This window comes from Eptesicus fuscus, chromosome 2 (genome assembly GCF_027574615.1).
Source record: "Eptesicus fuscus isolate TK198812 chromosome 2, DD_ASM_mEF_20220401, whole genome shotgun sequence".
Taxonomy (NCBI): Eukaryota; Metazoa; Chordata; class Mammalia; order Chiroptera; family Vespertilionidae; genus Eptesicus; species Eptesicus fuscus.
The window spans coordinates 41,732,949-41,747,012 of NC_072474.1; the positions used below are offsets into that span (position 1 = coordinate 41,732,949).

At 37.4% G+C, this 14,064-nt stretch overlaps 1 protein-coding gene across 1 annotated transcript in view; it reads left to right on the top strand.

Annotated features, from left to right (window-relative positions):
- COL25A1 (collagen type XXV alpha 1 chain) overlaps window positions 1–14,064 on the top strand; it is a 481,927-nt gene that overhangs the window by 381,918 nt on the left and 85,945 nt on the right. Inside the window, exons 11-12 of the mRNA XM_054722987.1 lie at window positions 3,858–3,884; window positions 5,885–5,929. Coding sequence (XP_054578962.1) covers window positions 3,858–3,884; window positions 5,885–5,929 — 72 coding nt within the window. The remainder of the gene's footprint in view (window positions 1–3,857; window positions 3,885–5,884; window positions 5,930–14,064) is intronic.

Here is a 14,064-nt window from a genome sequence, read left to right on the forward strand (position 1 = left end):
ATGAATTAATGAAGGAACTCAAAAGATTCACTGAGCAATTACTATGTGCCAGCTACTGAGCATGATAAACACATTGAAAGTCAAGAAAGAAGTAACCACTCAATTACAACCCTTTTGGTAAATTCTATAAATGAAGTCCTACCATGGGTGCCTTGAAGAACAAAAGAAGGGAACCTAACCCCAAGGGCGTGTGGCGGGGCAGGCAGGGGGGAGGGCAACACTGAGCTCTGCATTATGGAAAGGCTGGAAGAGAGGACCAAAGATATAAAAAGCCCATTATAGAAACCAACGGCCAGAGGTGTAGAGATGTGAAAGTTTGGCTTATGTGTTGAACTACAGCTATTACGAAAGCTTGGACTTTTCTCAAAAGCTCTGGTAAGACACTGAAGGGTTTTCCAGCAGAGGAAAGATAGGAATACATCAGCCTTTAAGAAAGCTTACTCAGGCAGCGCTGTGCAGAAAGGATGGAAGGAGACTAAAAGCAGAGAGGCCCCTGGGTGGATGTCACATTAGCTATGTGACAGAGAAAAGGGTTTGAACAAGAGCTTAGCAATGCTGCTGAAGAAGAAGGATGGACCAGAAACATATTCCTGAGTAAGTATCTGTTGGACTTGGAGCACAAGGAGTAAAGGATTACTCAGGCCTGAGCAGCACACTTTCGATAAAGACACTCACTAAACGGGGACTATCATATTTCTTTAACTTATGTGCTGACCATATTCTACCTAATATTTTATATAATCTTTAGAAAGGGAAGCTAGCAGGGGTGGGGTAAACAGGAAAGAAAATCAAGTGCGCTGTGTAAATTTATTAGTTTTTTATAAGTTTTAACTTGGCATAGCTCCCCATGGTGTTTTCTGAAAGACTGAAAACTTTGATGTAAAAGTTCACCTGCAGACAAGTGAAACTTTCAATGGCTCACTTGTTTTTATCATTTGAGTAAAAGTATGTCCATTATGTAGAATCTTTCAATGAAAAAGCTTGATATATTTTACAACACCCAGAACCTATATTGAAATGAGCATATTTTAAGGTTCAAATTATATTTTAACACTTCTGGAGTTAACTTAAAAATGGGTTTGTTAACCTAAGGATATTCAAAGCACATACATAATAGCAAAGTCTAATCAGTAAAATAACTATTGGGCATGTGTGTGTGTGTGTGTATTGTGTGTTTATGCTTACTCAAACGTATGTCTGTGTCTTATATTCAACTCTGCTTTATTCCTAGTCCCCTCCTAGTAACGGATGACACTATCCTTGGCTTGCTACCATTTTTCCCGCTAATGATATCAAATGAGAAATTCAAATTTTTGGTAGCTGAGAATCTTATCCTTGGCAACATAGTTATGAATAATTCACAAGACATGTATTCGCAATTCAAAATTAATGTTATATTTTAAAAACTGCTTTTACTTTTAAAGTTTAGCAAAAATGACAGTAGTTTCCTACCAGTGAAGAACTTTATGTTTATAGCAATCCTCTGACTTTCGTTAAATACTGTGCTAAAATATACAATTAATATCATTTTATGGATTTCAGAGTTACCAGTAATCTTTCTAAATCTCTGATATAATGTGATCATCCAATAGAGATCAGATTAGAAAATACTAGATATGTTAGTTTTTAGTTTAAAAATTTGATTTAAAATTTGCTCTTAATTTTATATGACATATTTTTTCCAGGGTTATACATCAATATAATAAAATATTCAATTTTAGTGAACAATATTTTTTCAAGTGGCAAAGTTCGGTTTGTAATGGGAAACAAACCCTTTTGAATTGAACATATACATTCTCAGTCTAAACATTGAATTAATGTACTTTTTGTTACATGATTTTCTTTTTAACGTCAACATTTTAAGAAGTGAAATACTCTGGAGACCCTTGGAAAAATGGAATCATAGACAGTGATAAAACCCAAGTCTTTTCTTCACTCTCAGATCTATAACTACAGCTTTCAAATTCTGACTTTACTCAGCATTAACATTCATTTCCCAAACAATTTACCCGAGTGAGGAAATGATTAAACATGTTTATGTGCTAAGGGGAAGGAACTAGTGGGAAGCAGGAGGCTCTGATATGGATGCAGGGATAATTGATTTTCTCAAAGCCCCAAGGCAGAAGCAAGGATGGATTCCAGTGTCTCTAAGATGCTTTTGCCTGGTAGAGGAGGAGGGCCTCTTCTTCTGACAATGGAAGGAGGTACACTGGGTTTGAATTGTTGAGAGATCTGATGTTGAGGGAATTTACACCTGATGGCCTTATTTCTCTGTAAAATCTAAAACAGGGAGAATCTGCCCTGTTCAGGTGGCTTGGTTGGTTAGAGCATTATTAGGTACACCAAAAGGTTGCAGATTCAATTTCTGGTCAGGGTACATACCTGGATTATGGGTTCCATCCATCCTCAGTGGGAGCACATAAGGGAGGCTACCAATCAATGTTTCTCTCTCACATTGATGTTTCTCTCTCGCTCTCGCTCTCACTCTCGCCCAATAAAATCATGTCCTTGGGTTAGGATTTTTAAAAATCAAATAAAACTTGGAGAATTTTAAATACAAGGAATGAGATGGGTAGGAAGGATTCTGACCACACAGATATGTCAGGTAACAAGCTCATTAAGAAGTTGGTTGGATGAATAAATCTGAAAAGAATATATAAAGGTGATATTGTACATGTGCTTTCAATAATCTGAAGCTGATTATATGAGGAAATTGTTACTCTTCCTGTGAGGATTACAAGATAATTTATGAGGATCAGATTCTTCAAATGTTCCTTAACATTGTGTACTTTTTACTAAAAATTATGTATGACCAGTTCTTCCTCTGATGACCACTCTAGTGCTTCAGTGTTTCAGATATGAATGTAAGATGCTGATTAACTGAAATGTAACACATTGAAAACAAACTAGCCATTAGTTAAGTGTAATGGAATAAAGAGCTCTTCATATGAAATGATAGATTATCTATAACTTTGTTAAAATATACTAAAATTAAAAGTATTTTTGAAAAAAAAGGAAAAATTGCTTAATATTTTAATATTGAAATAGACGTGAATGGTCAGAATTAGAGCTGCATCTCTTTGTGCTCTTTTCCATCACCCCAAAGCCATGCCTTGTTCCAAATAAAGCCAACGGAATCCCAACACAGACTTTGTAGTTGAAAAACTGCTAAATCTCAGAACTGCCACATTTCCATTTTGTATGTAAATATTTCCATTCATCTTCCTAAATATTATATTTCTTCTTCCCCCACCTCCCTCCCTAGTATCACAGTTTATGCAACAGCTGACAGCATCATTTGTTCCTTTTCTGGCACACACTGGGTGCCAAAAGTGACCTTGTCATCCCCTCATTTGTAAACAAGTGTTTGTGCAGGTCAATTAGCCACATTTCATAAGAAGAAGAATAGAATAAAACATGTTTATTTGTAATACTATTGAATCATGTTCTTTGCAAATCTGCTGACTGAGGTTTTGAAGATGCAGAAGTCAGAGAATGTGTCCATTTACTGGGGAACTGCATTGCATTTTAACTGTTTCTCGTAGCGACAGCTGAGCTTTCTGAGACTGCTGTGATGGATTTGCAGGTATTTGAAAAAAACAGAGGTGCTGGGATAACAAAGATTCTTTTTTAAAGGAAAAAAATCAGAATCTTACTGCATGTGCTTAATGTTCTTCAAAAGAGAATAAGAGACAAGAAAAAAATCTCTTATGTACTTACAACTGAAATTTTAATTTTCCTTGATGTACAAAATATGAGCATATTTCAACACAGCTAAGAGAACCTTATAGAATAGCATAGTTTTAATTGGTCATTTAAGTTTAAATGGTTATAATATGTTAACTGATTTTTTTTAGGGTCCTATGGGGCCTCCAGGACAAAAGGTAAAGTATAAACAATACTGTGAAAGTAAGTATGCGCCCATTGCCTAATGGCTAAGCATGAGAGTGGATGGGATTGGCTACTGTAAGAGGTCTGGTTTATGCAGTCTAAAAATACAATCATAGAATGTGAGCCATTAGATTTCTAATCAATCCCATTATGGACAATCCAGAGCAGACTCTTTTTATGCTATCTGCCAAACTTGTAGGTTATTGATTTTTTTAATTCAAATACTGATTAAATGTGACATCTTAGAATGTGAAGGATCATACGACACTGCAAATGAAATGCGTGGCCTTGCTCGAACATCTGATTGCCAAATGACCATAGAACTGATCAGACCAAAGGATGTACTTGTTGCTTGGTGACTGTACTCAAGTGGCCCACGAGTGCCTTCCTTTGCTGAGGTCATCTGAAAAGTGACTTCCTGATTGTCATTTCAACATTGTGCGTGGTCATCAGAATTGACCATTATATTCTAATGGAGAGGGTCTAGAATTTCTGAAATTATACCAATACTGCAGTAATAAACGTATCGTAGCAGGTAGATGGCCCTTTGCCAGCAAAGTATCTCTAAGTCCCCATTGCCCATTACACCTCCCACCCCAAAGGGGGGAAAAGGGACATTTAACCTGTAGAAAACTAAAGAAAACAATTGTATCACAACAGGTGGAAAAGTGATTATCTTTGTCTTTGGAATCCATCAAAGATAGAGACTTTTTATCCCCAAGCATTGGGCATGTGGCATCTGTTGAAACATAATCCTGCAAACCAAGTAAAAGCCAATGGGTTGTGAGACAACTTGAGTATAGGAACACTCTGTCCTTCGCAATAATGTCTCTATTAAGCATGGTGTGAAATTGTAAAGCTACCCTAATCCACATGCAACCAGGATAAAATTACTGCCTCAGGCTTCGGGAAGTACTTTAATGACCCACTCAATAGAGTCATGGAAGCACTAAGGAACTTGCCATCTCAATTTGTTTTGTTTATAATGATTGTATTTTTAATCAACTTATTTATAGAGCAGTTTTAGGTTTATAATTACTATTTTTTTAAACTTTGCCCACTATTATTAAGAAACTTAATAGCATACATAGACTAAGAAAAAGCTGTTTTCTAGTGGTAGGCAAAGAATAGCACATTTTCTTTAAAAATGGTTTCTCCAGAGCCTAAAAGGAAGGTGTATGGAAGGAAATGACATCACTATTTGAAAACATTTGTTAATGTTACCGTATCCAGTTCAATGTCATAGATTTTCCTCAGGTAACAGCTTGCTTATTCTCAGCTCACCCCACCTATGTCCAGCCATTCGTGTTCACCCTAGAGCACATGCACACATGTCCGAGTGCCTGCACGCATGCGCACTCACTTAATATTTTATGTACAGAAGTCGTGTTGTTCCTACTCAGTGTTTAACATTTGTAACATTTTTCCTAGTCTGCTTTGCAAGACACAGTCACACTCATGCGGCTCAATGTGCTCCCTGAAAGTCTGGGGAGAAATGTTGCAAATACAATAAATTTGAGTTTTACAACACGGGTCCCTTATTTGACTAATTGTGCAACAAGTGGTTGTTATTTTAATTACCTTTTGTTTTATGGTATTTAAATTCATAAAATTCAAGAGTTGCTGCTACTGCTAGGCATTTTCCAGATGGAACTAAGCCTGTTTATTTCCTAAAAGCACCCAAATTTAGAGCCATGTGGCCTTGTGACAGCTGTGGATCTCAATTTATGATGTGACTTTCTTTAAAATCTTACTTCAGTTTGGTGGATATGGAGAAACAGCTAAATTTAACTCTATAGTTTCTGAAAAAGCTTGATTAACCTGCTTACCTTGTTGAATGTTTAAACACAGAGGTTAAGAACCGAAAAACATAGCCTCCCAGATATGTTTTGGTAAGGTAAAGTTATGGCTGACATAACTAACACTATAAATTTAGAATTGAAATATTTTGTGATTGTGATTATCAATTTAATTTAATCATGTGTCTCCTTAGGGTTCTGTTGGAGCACATGGAATTCCAGGGGTGAATGGGCAAAAGGTGAGTGCTATATTTTTGATCATTTGGAGATGACTAAAATCGCAAAATTATTCTAATCAGTAATGTTAGTAATAAGTTTATGTGCTTATAAAAACTCTACAAATACTTTTGAAATGTAATAAAATTAATGTGCCAGTGGTCAAATTAGTTTAATTTTTGAAGATGTATTAAATAGAAACTCTTAGAAATTTTACCATTTTATTTTGATAATTTGTGTAAGAGCTGTACCTTTCTCATAAATATATATGGAATAGGGAAACTGCTATGTTTAACACAAATTGTGATCAATATATGCACTCTCATTATTCTTGTCAGGGCCAAAGCAATATGTATTGTCTTTCATGAACAGAATTTATTCTTGCAGTGGGAATCTATTGAAATCTGAATCCAGAAGCAAGCTCTTTTTACTGATAAGCAAAATTAGGAGTTAAGTAGACTTGCCAAGCTCTGGTAATACACTTCTATTGAACTGCTAATAATGAGGGGGGCAGAAATAAAGTTAAAAAAAATACAACTCTACAGAGACATGTCTATGTACATGTATACGTTTATCCCTGCAACATACTTACTAGTTGGAAAAAACATGTAGCTGTATCCCACAGCTAGGTCTGGATTCTGTTCTCCCCAGTAGTCCTGACTGGCTAGTCAATCTGGAACCTCTACAGAGACCAGGAAAGCCGTGGTGGCAGGGAATAAAGCCACTAGCTGGGCCAGTGCTTTGGAGCCAGTGAGCTGAGCTAGGGATGTGCCTGTTCGCCTCAGAGGTTTTGGGCTGGCTTTGTGAAATCCTGTGACCTGTCAGTTTCTCTTCCCGGAATATTTTAAATCTATGCACTCTGGATTGAATTCTGAAATCACAAGGAACCCAATTCTTACAGACAAAATAAACCACCCGTGACCTTCTCCAATTCATCTTTTCTTCTCTAATAAGATAAAAACAATCACAGCTTAAAATCTACTGGGTGGCTGTGAGCACGAGTCTGCCACTTAGAGACAGTGTGAATTTTGGCCAAAACTTTGAATTCTCTGGCCTCAGTTCCCTCATCTGCAAAAAGGAGACAATAGCAATACCTACCTAATAAGGTCAATGTGAGGATTAAATGAGTAAATAGGCATAAAGCCCTGATGTCAGTGATGTAACTATTCATCTTTTCCTTCATGTCATGTTAGTGAAATTCTGGAAATTTGATGGATCTATGTTTGAAAAGAGGCCCTCAGTTTCCAAGTGAAATTAATGTTCTCAGCCAAGGCTCATAGTGTCTTGAAATCCCCCAACTAAACACTGCACGCTTATCAATAATGGACTGCCTAGGCCACTTAGTCCCATGCATATCCATTTGTTTTACAAACCCTGGTAAAGAGAGAAGATTAACTTTCCGTCTGCAACGTGGCAGATCAAGGAGAGAAACAAATAAAAATTCCAAAGTGTATTCATTGGAAGATGGATTTGAAAATTACATAACTCGGGCTATATAGAAAGTACAACATGTGGGTATAGCATAAATATTGTTTTTAACATTGGTGAGAAAACAAACTTGAACCTGAGGTTAGTGTCTCCCTTTTTCTTCTTGGTTTCTTTGCTTTTTTCAACTTGGAGACAATCATGAAAATTTATAGAAACCTTTAACCTCAAACAAGACAACTTTAAAACTGTCACATATATGCTTATGAAGACTGCATATATTTTATTTTTGCAAAGGAAATTTGCAATTTCCTTAGCAAGAGAAAGGAATGTGACATTTTCTTGTCCTAGTCACCACATTTAAATTATATTTCAAGGAAATAGATAGTTAATATTTGCAGTTTTATGTCTTGATATACATCTTTGTGGCATTTTAAAGTGTTTTCTGTAAAACCCAGGAAAGCAAAATTATTTCACACTTTTATGAAGGTATCAGCAAAATGTAATTTAAAATTGTTTTTCCTACTTCGTAGAACTTAAGACCTGGGGTGTAGGATTTCTGTTAATCCTAGTCATTATCTAACATTTGTAATATTTGGCATATCATCCTTAGGAAAACAAAGTGCAAAAAAATGAGTCCACTTCACTGAAACCGCGGGTCATTTAGAAGGAAAAACAGAGTGGGAAACAGCTCTATCCTTAGAGCACAGGAAATATGTCTTGAATCTCTAGAATTTGCTTCTCTAAGACGACAGCTTACAATGACATATATATATATTTTTTTTTTTACAAAAAAAGCACCTCAATGTCTTTAAATTGTCTTGAGAAAACATTTTTTCCACATTACAAGTTTACTTTTTCCACCAATATACTTTTAATGCATAGGAAATAGTTTTCAGACAATGGTTAAGGAAGGAAATGATTTCTGAGCCATAAGACATATGCCAAATAAAAACCAGGAAATATAGAGGGGATACATGGTGATGGAAAAAAGTAAAAAAAGAACTAGAAAATAAAATGATTTTTCTCCTATAAAGAAAGAAAGAAAAGTAAACTACATTAAGAAAATGTTTTGTTTTCTACTGGAACATTTTCCATCCATTCAAATTCACAAACTTGGTAATTGGCTTTGACGAATCAATTTGGTGGAGATATTTTTTTTTTACTACTTTTCTTTAAATTTTGGTTACCTTGATTGCTAATCTGAGTATTTCTTATTTTTGTAATGGTCTTCCCGTTCTTCAGATCCCAGTAGGAACGAAGACTTACATAAGCTGTAACATGGTATAAACTCCAATCTAGCTCTTTCAGGCTTCACACATGGCTCCTGAGCACCCTTCTGTGAGTGGTGGGAGGCTGGAGGGGCAGAGGGAGGAGCATGGACTCTGCGGGCAGAGAGAGGGAATGCTTCAAGGCCTGTCCTCCTCTGGACAGGTCACGGGATGTTTCTAAGGCTCAAGTATAAAATACAAGTGCAGAGTTGGCAGTAGTAACTAGATGACATCTCTAAAGTGAACATAATATTACTAGAGGCCCAATGCACGAAAATTCGTGCAAGAGTAGGCCTTCCTTCTCCCAGCTGCCAGCACCGGCTTTCCTCCTGCACCCAGGACCAGGGCTTCCCTCTGGCCACTGGCAGGTACCCGGAGCCTGGGCTGGCTTCCCTCTGGCCCTGGCTTTGTCAGGAAGGACCTCCGGAATGATTTCCAGAAGGACGTTTGGTCTAATTAGCATATTACCCTTTTATTATTATAAATAGGTGCTCAATAATGTTATCAAGTATCTATAATAGTAGTATATTAGGGAGTTTAAGCATACCCTGGCTGGTTTTGTTCAGTGGTTAGAGTGTTGACCTGTGGACCAAAGGTTTGATTCCTGGGTTTGATTCCTGGTCAAGGACATGTACCTTAGTTGCAGGTTCCCCAGCTCTGGTCAGGGCATATGTGGAGGCAACCGATCCATGAGTCTCTCTTACATTGATGTTTCTCTCTCTCTCTCCTGCCGCCCTCCTCTCTCCCTTCCGCTCTCTAGAAATCAATGGGGGGGGGGGGGGAATATCCTCGGGTGAGGAAAAAAAAAAGCATTTCAGCAAAGGAGCCCAAGGCTTAGTCTCAAGTAGGTAGCAGAAGCCAGTTGACTTCATGAGAGGGCGATAATGAATATGCAAAATGCACATAAATATAATGTGTAAAATATATATAATCTCTAAATATGAAACATTTCTCTGTCCCCTGGCACTCCACCACATGCACCATACTAGATAGTTGGGATGTAAGTACTGCAGACATGGGAAAGAGAAAGACGCGTCTCGTTATCTGAAGGCTTAGCCACTGGCATGGGGTAACGTAGGAGCGCTGTCCTAGAGTGGGGACACTGTGTCTTCTGCCTCTTTTGCAGCCTTTGAAAGGCCCTTTTCCTCTCTGGGACAAGCGGCTTCATTTGTAAAAATGAGAGAGGGGCTGTACTAATGTATCTCTCAGTCCCTAAGTGATGCTGTGTATCTGCGAAAAGTCACTCCTGTCTCATTCCCAATTCAACCAGCTGTGAGCATCCGCTGTTCCCAATTCTGAAAGTTGTTTCCACAATTGGGATCTGTTTCTAACAAATAGCTGAAGGGGTTAGAGCAGATTTAAAACCATCCTACCTAAAAATATGAAATGTTGTCCTCTTTTTAGGATAATTGTATTGGGCACAAACATTTTTGTAATTCTTATGAGTAAATCTTATTGGCAGAGTATAATTAATATTTTATTTGTACTCCATGGTTCCCTCCCCCCTCCTCTCTCTCTCAGAGAGAGACCACACACACACACACACACACACACAAATGTACATCTGAATATTTGTAAATTAAACCTTACTTCTCAGATATACTGGAGAAGTATGTGGACTTTTAAAAATGAATTTTTTGGTAGACCTTTTTTAAACTGAATCATCCTTTGACAAAATAAATTGCTGTCTACAACATTGCTGTCTACATCAGAGCTTTTAAAATTTCAGCTCTTAATTGGTGTTATTAGAACCCTATACTTTTTACTTTCCACATTTCCACATTAATTGGCATCCATCAGTAAATCATCATGATGATACATTATTTGAATGGCAATCAAATAATTGATTGGACTGTGCAGATGTCATAGAAGAGGAGCTTGTGGGGAAGAGATAGAGTGCAGTCAAAGTCTAATTTTTGCATCACTTAGTTCACATCCTTGTCTCTTTGTTACTGTAAAAATAATATTAAAGATTTTTCAAGATTAAAAACAAGTTATTTTTGTCTAAGCAAGCTGAAATTTTCTGAGGTCCCAGAGTCACAGGGATTGCTTCCAAAGCAAAAGAGAAGTATCAGGTGATCTTGTTTTGTGTATTTTTTAAGGGTTATTTTAAGACTTCAAAGTAAATATAAACCAAAAATTGCTGTTAGTGTGTCATCTATGAATCTGCCCCAGATAGCAATGTGATTTTTAAGTCACATTAAATTTTAATTAGTTTATAGTTATGGTATTTAGACTTCCTTTTCATCTCTTATCCATGGGTCTCACAGTTCTTTACTGACATTAATCCTCACAGCGTATTTCTAATGGCATTTTCATTGTAAGGACATTCAGAGAGCAGATAAATTGAAGCTCTCAGACTTCCAAAGGTCAAGCTGTTTATTAAAGTCTATGCAGGGGACTATGCAAGGAACTCAATATTTTTTATTCTTGATTTACTTATTGCAGTCACTAACTACACTCTTTTCTTTGGCTACCTTGACTGTATCATTAAACAGTCTCAATTAAATTCTTGAAGGATTTGACCAGGGGTCCTCAAACTTTTTAAACAGGGGGCCAGTTCACTGTCCCTCAGACCATTGGAGGGCCGGACTATAGTTTTAAAAAAACTATGAACAAATTCATATGCACACTGCACATATCTTATTTTGAAGTAAAGAAACAAAATGGCAAAAACACCCGCATGTGGCCCGCGGGCCGTAGTTTAAGGACGCCTGGATTTGACTATGTTATAGTTCGGCTTGTTTTCTGGTTAGTTTAAAATTTTCCTGTAACAAAATTTACCCCATGATCTCCTACCCAATCTATTTATGACTTTTCAATTTTAGACTTTAAGTGAAGATATTTAGAATTAAATGAAGTGATTAATTTCTGATTCCAGATTAATTAATAGTTCAAGGAAAGTATCTTACAGCACCTTAGTTCTTTTGTAGGTTAAAGTTGAAATTACATTATTTTTACTAATTTTTTTATCTTTTAAAGTTAGCATTTGTGTGCAGCAGAAATCTAAAAATACGTGTGTTTTTTTCCCTCTAGTAACTAGCTGTAACAATAGAATGCATTCTCCTTAAAGAAACATCACTATCATCTATTACACGATATTTCATATCCTCAAATCACATCATCCCTGAGTGTGATTCACACATTCTGAGGCATTTTTATAATACAAATTTACTCTTAAAGATAATTTTTACTCAATTATACTTAAGTGAGACAAACAGTATTTCTATTCTTTATGTAATTAACTTCAAGTTCCTTTAGAGAGGAATATAGTTGAAAGGGGTAATTTTATGCTGGCTCAAAATAAAAAATGATAGTAAAATACTTTTAAAACCACTTTCCCCTCACTCTATCTAGGCATGTTACTATCAAACTTGACACCAGTCATCATTCCGCTGAATGAAAGTGTTGGGAGAGGGGAAAATAGAAAGTGGAGGGAATGGGATAGGTGAGGTGAGGGGTATGAGAGGAAGGGAAGCTGCTCAGAGGCTGTTGCAAAACAAAGAAATAACCAAGCAAATGTGTCTGAGGGTATTGTGACGTCATCAACACCACTTGTTTTCCACTGTAAAATACACTAGATGTTATAGAAGGGAATCACAAAAATACCGATTTACTAGATCTGATTAAATTGCATACTTAATTTGACAACTTTAAAATAAACTTCCCTGACATGTGATGTGTCCATTGATTCACTTATTGCCTTCTTCAACCATCTGTTCGGCCCTAACTACTAAATACAGGCACCAACTGAGCACTGACATTAAAGCGCTCTCTGCCCTCATGGAATTTCCAGGCTAGTCGGGGCGATGGACATTAAATGAACATTCTTACTAAAATCTGTTAAATTTCAGTGCTGTTAAGTACCACGGTGGAGAAGCACGGGCCAGCCTGGCCTGGAGCAAAGGGTCAAGGAAGGACCTGAAGAGGTAATTTTAGGGGAAACTTAAAAGATGTACAGCACTTGGCAGTGGGAAGAGAACCTATCACTAGGCTTCAGTACTTACACATGACAGCTCGGTTTTTAATACAAATTTCACAAATCAAGTGCATCACTTAGAGGTCATTAGTGACACAAGAACAGCCCTGGCCAGTTTAGCTCAGTGGTTAAAGAGTCACCTGTCATGCAATAACGTATTATGACAATCATAACACATTAACATCTACCCAGTTCCCTCCATTTGATACCATGTTGCCCAGGGGACAGTAACCATTCCCCAGCTGTGAAACAGCATCAGTGGGGCTAATTTATGAGGAATTGCATCTCTCTCAGGATTCTCTTCTCTGTCTTCTCTGCCCAGTGCCAAGAAGTAAGAGTGCAGTATATAATCATTACTAACATTTATTCAGCACGTACTAACGTCAGGCACTGTCCTAAATGTATGCATATTCGCTCACTTATGCCTCACAGCTGCCCTAGGAGGTGAGTACAGTATTATGTCTATTTTTTAAATGAGGAAACTGAGGGGAGCACAGGAAGAACCAGTGCTTTGCCCGAGATCATCAGATATTTGTGGTAAGCTCAACTTCAGAGCCAGGAGGTCCGCCCCAGATTTAACAGTGAGGATTTTATGCATGCATATTAGCATAACAATGGACACAGACACTGGAGCAGTGGGGCTTGCCCAGGGTGGGAATGGCTGCGGGGGAGGGGGATGGGAGGGATTAAGCAGGGAAAAAGGAGATGTATGGAAAACTTTAGACATTAAATAAATAAATAAATAAATAAATAAATAAATAAATAAAAAATAAAAGTGAGTATTTTAAATTCTGCCCCAGCTCACTCGTCACTATTTGTATGACCTTGGACAAGTCACTTATCTTCTCTGAGCCTTAGTTTCTCTGTTTGTCAAATGAGGATTATAACATTTACCTCAAAGTATAATCAGAAAAATATAGAAAGTAATAAATATTACTGTTTATTTAAATATAACATAAGTCCAGGCTATTTTTCTCTTTGAACTGGAGACAGAGATTAGCTGCTTCCACTGAGTTTCTTTTCTGGCAGCCCCAGTCCCATGGAGAGTTGCAAAAAACATGCATTGTCTAATTTAGAAGAGATCTGTGTAGCCAGGGAGCTGACCACTGCGTTGTATGTGGTTTAACCCCGTCCTAGCAAACTCTCCCACTTCACATATGCCCCTTCATCCATTTTGACATTTTGTCTTTCTAAAACATCTCTTTGTTCTTCACATTTTTTTCCATGAGAATACACACAGAGAACAATTTTTTTCTCGTATGCAGAAAAGACTGTCCTCTGTGGCATCATACTCTGGCCGGTTTGTGCCCACTTTTGCACCTTTCTTGAGTTAAGCAGGAAGTCCTGGATAGTGTTTCTCTTAGACCCCAGCACATGGTGCTCCTCGTCCAGCCCCACTTGTCCCTCTGATACATGGGACTTGTCCCCATGGAGTGTGGGGGTCTGTAAGGCCAAGGGGACATGCCTGCTCACAGCCTAGTCT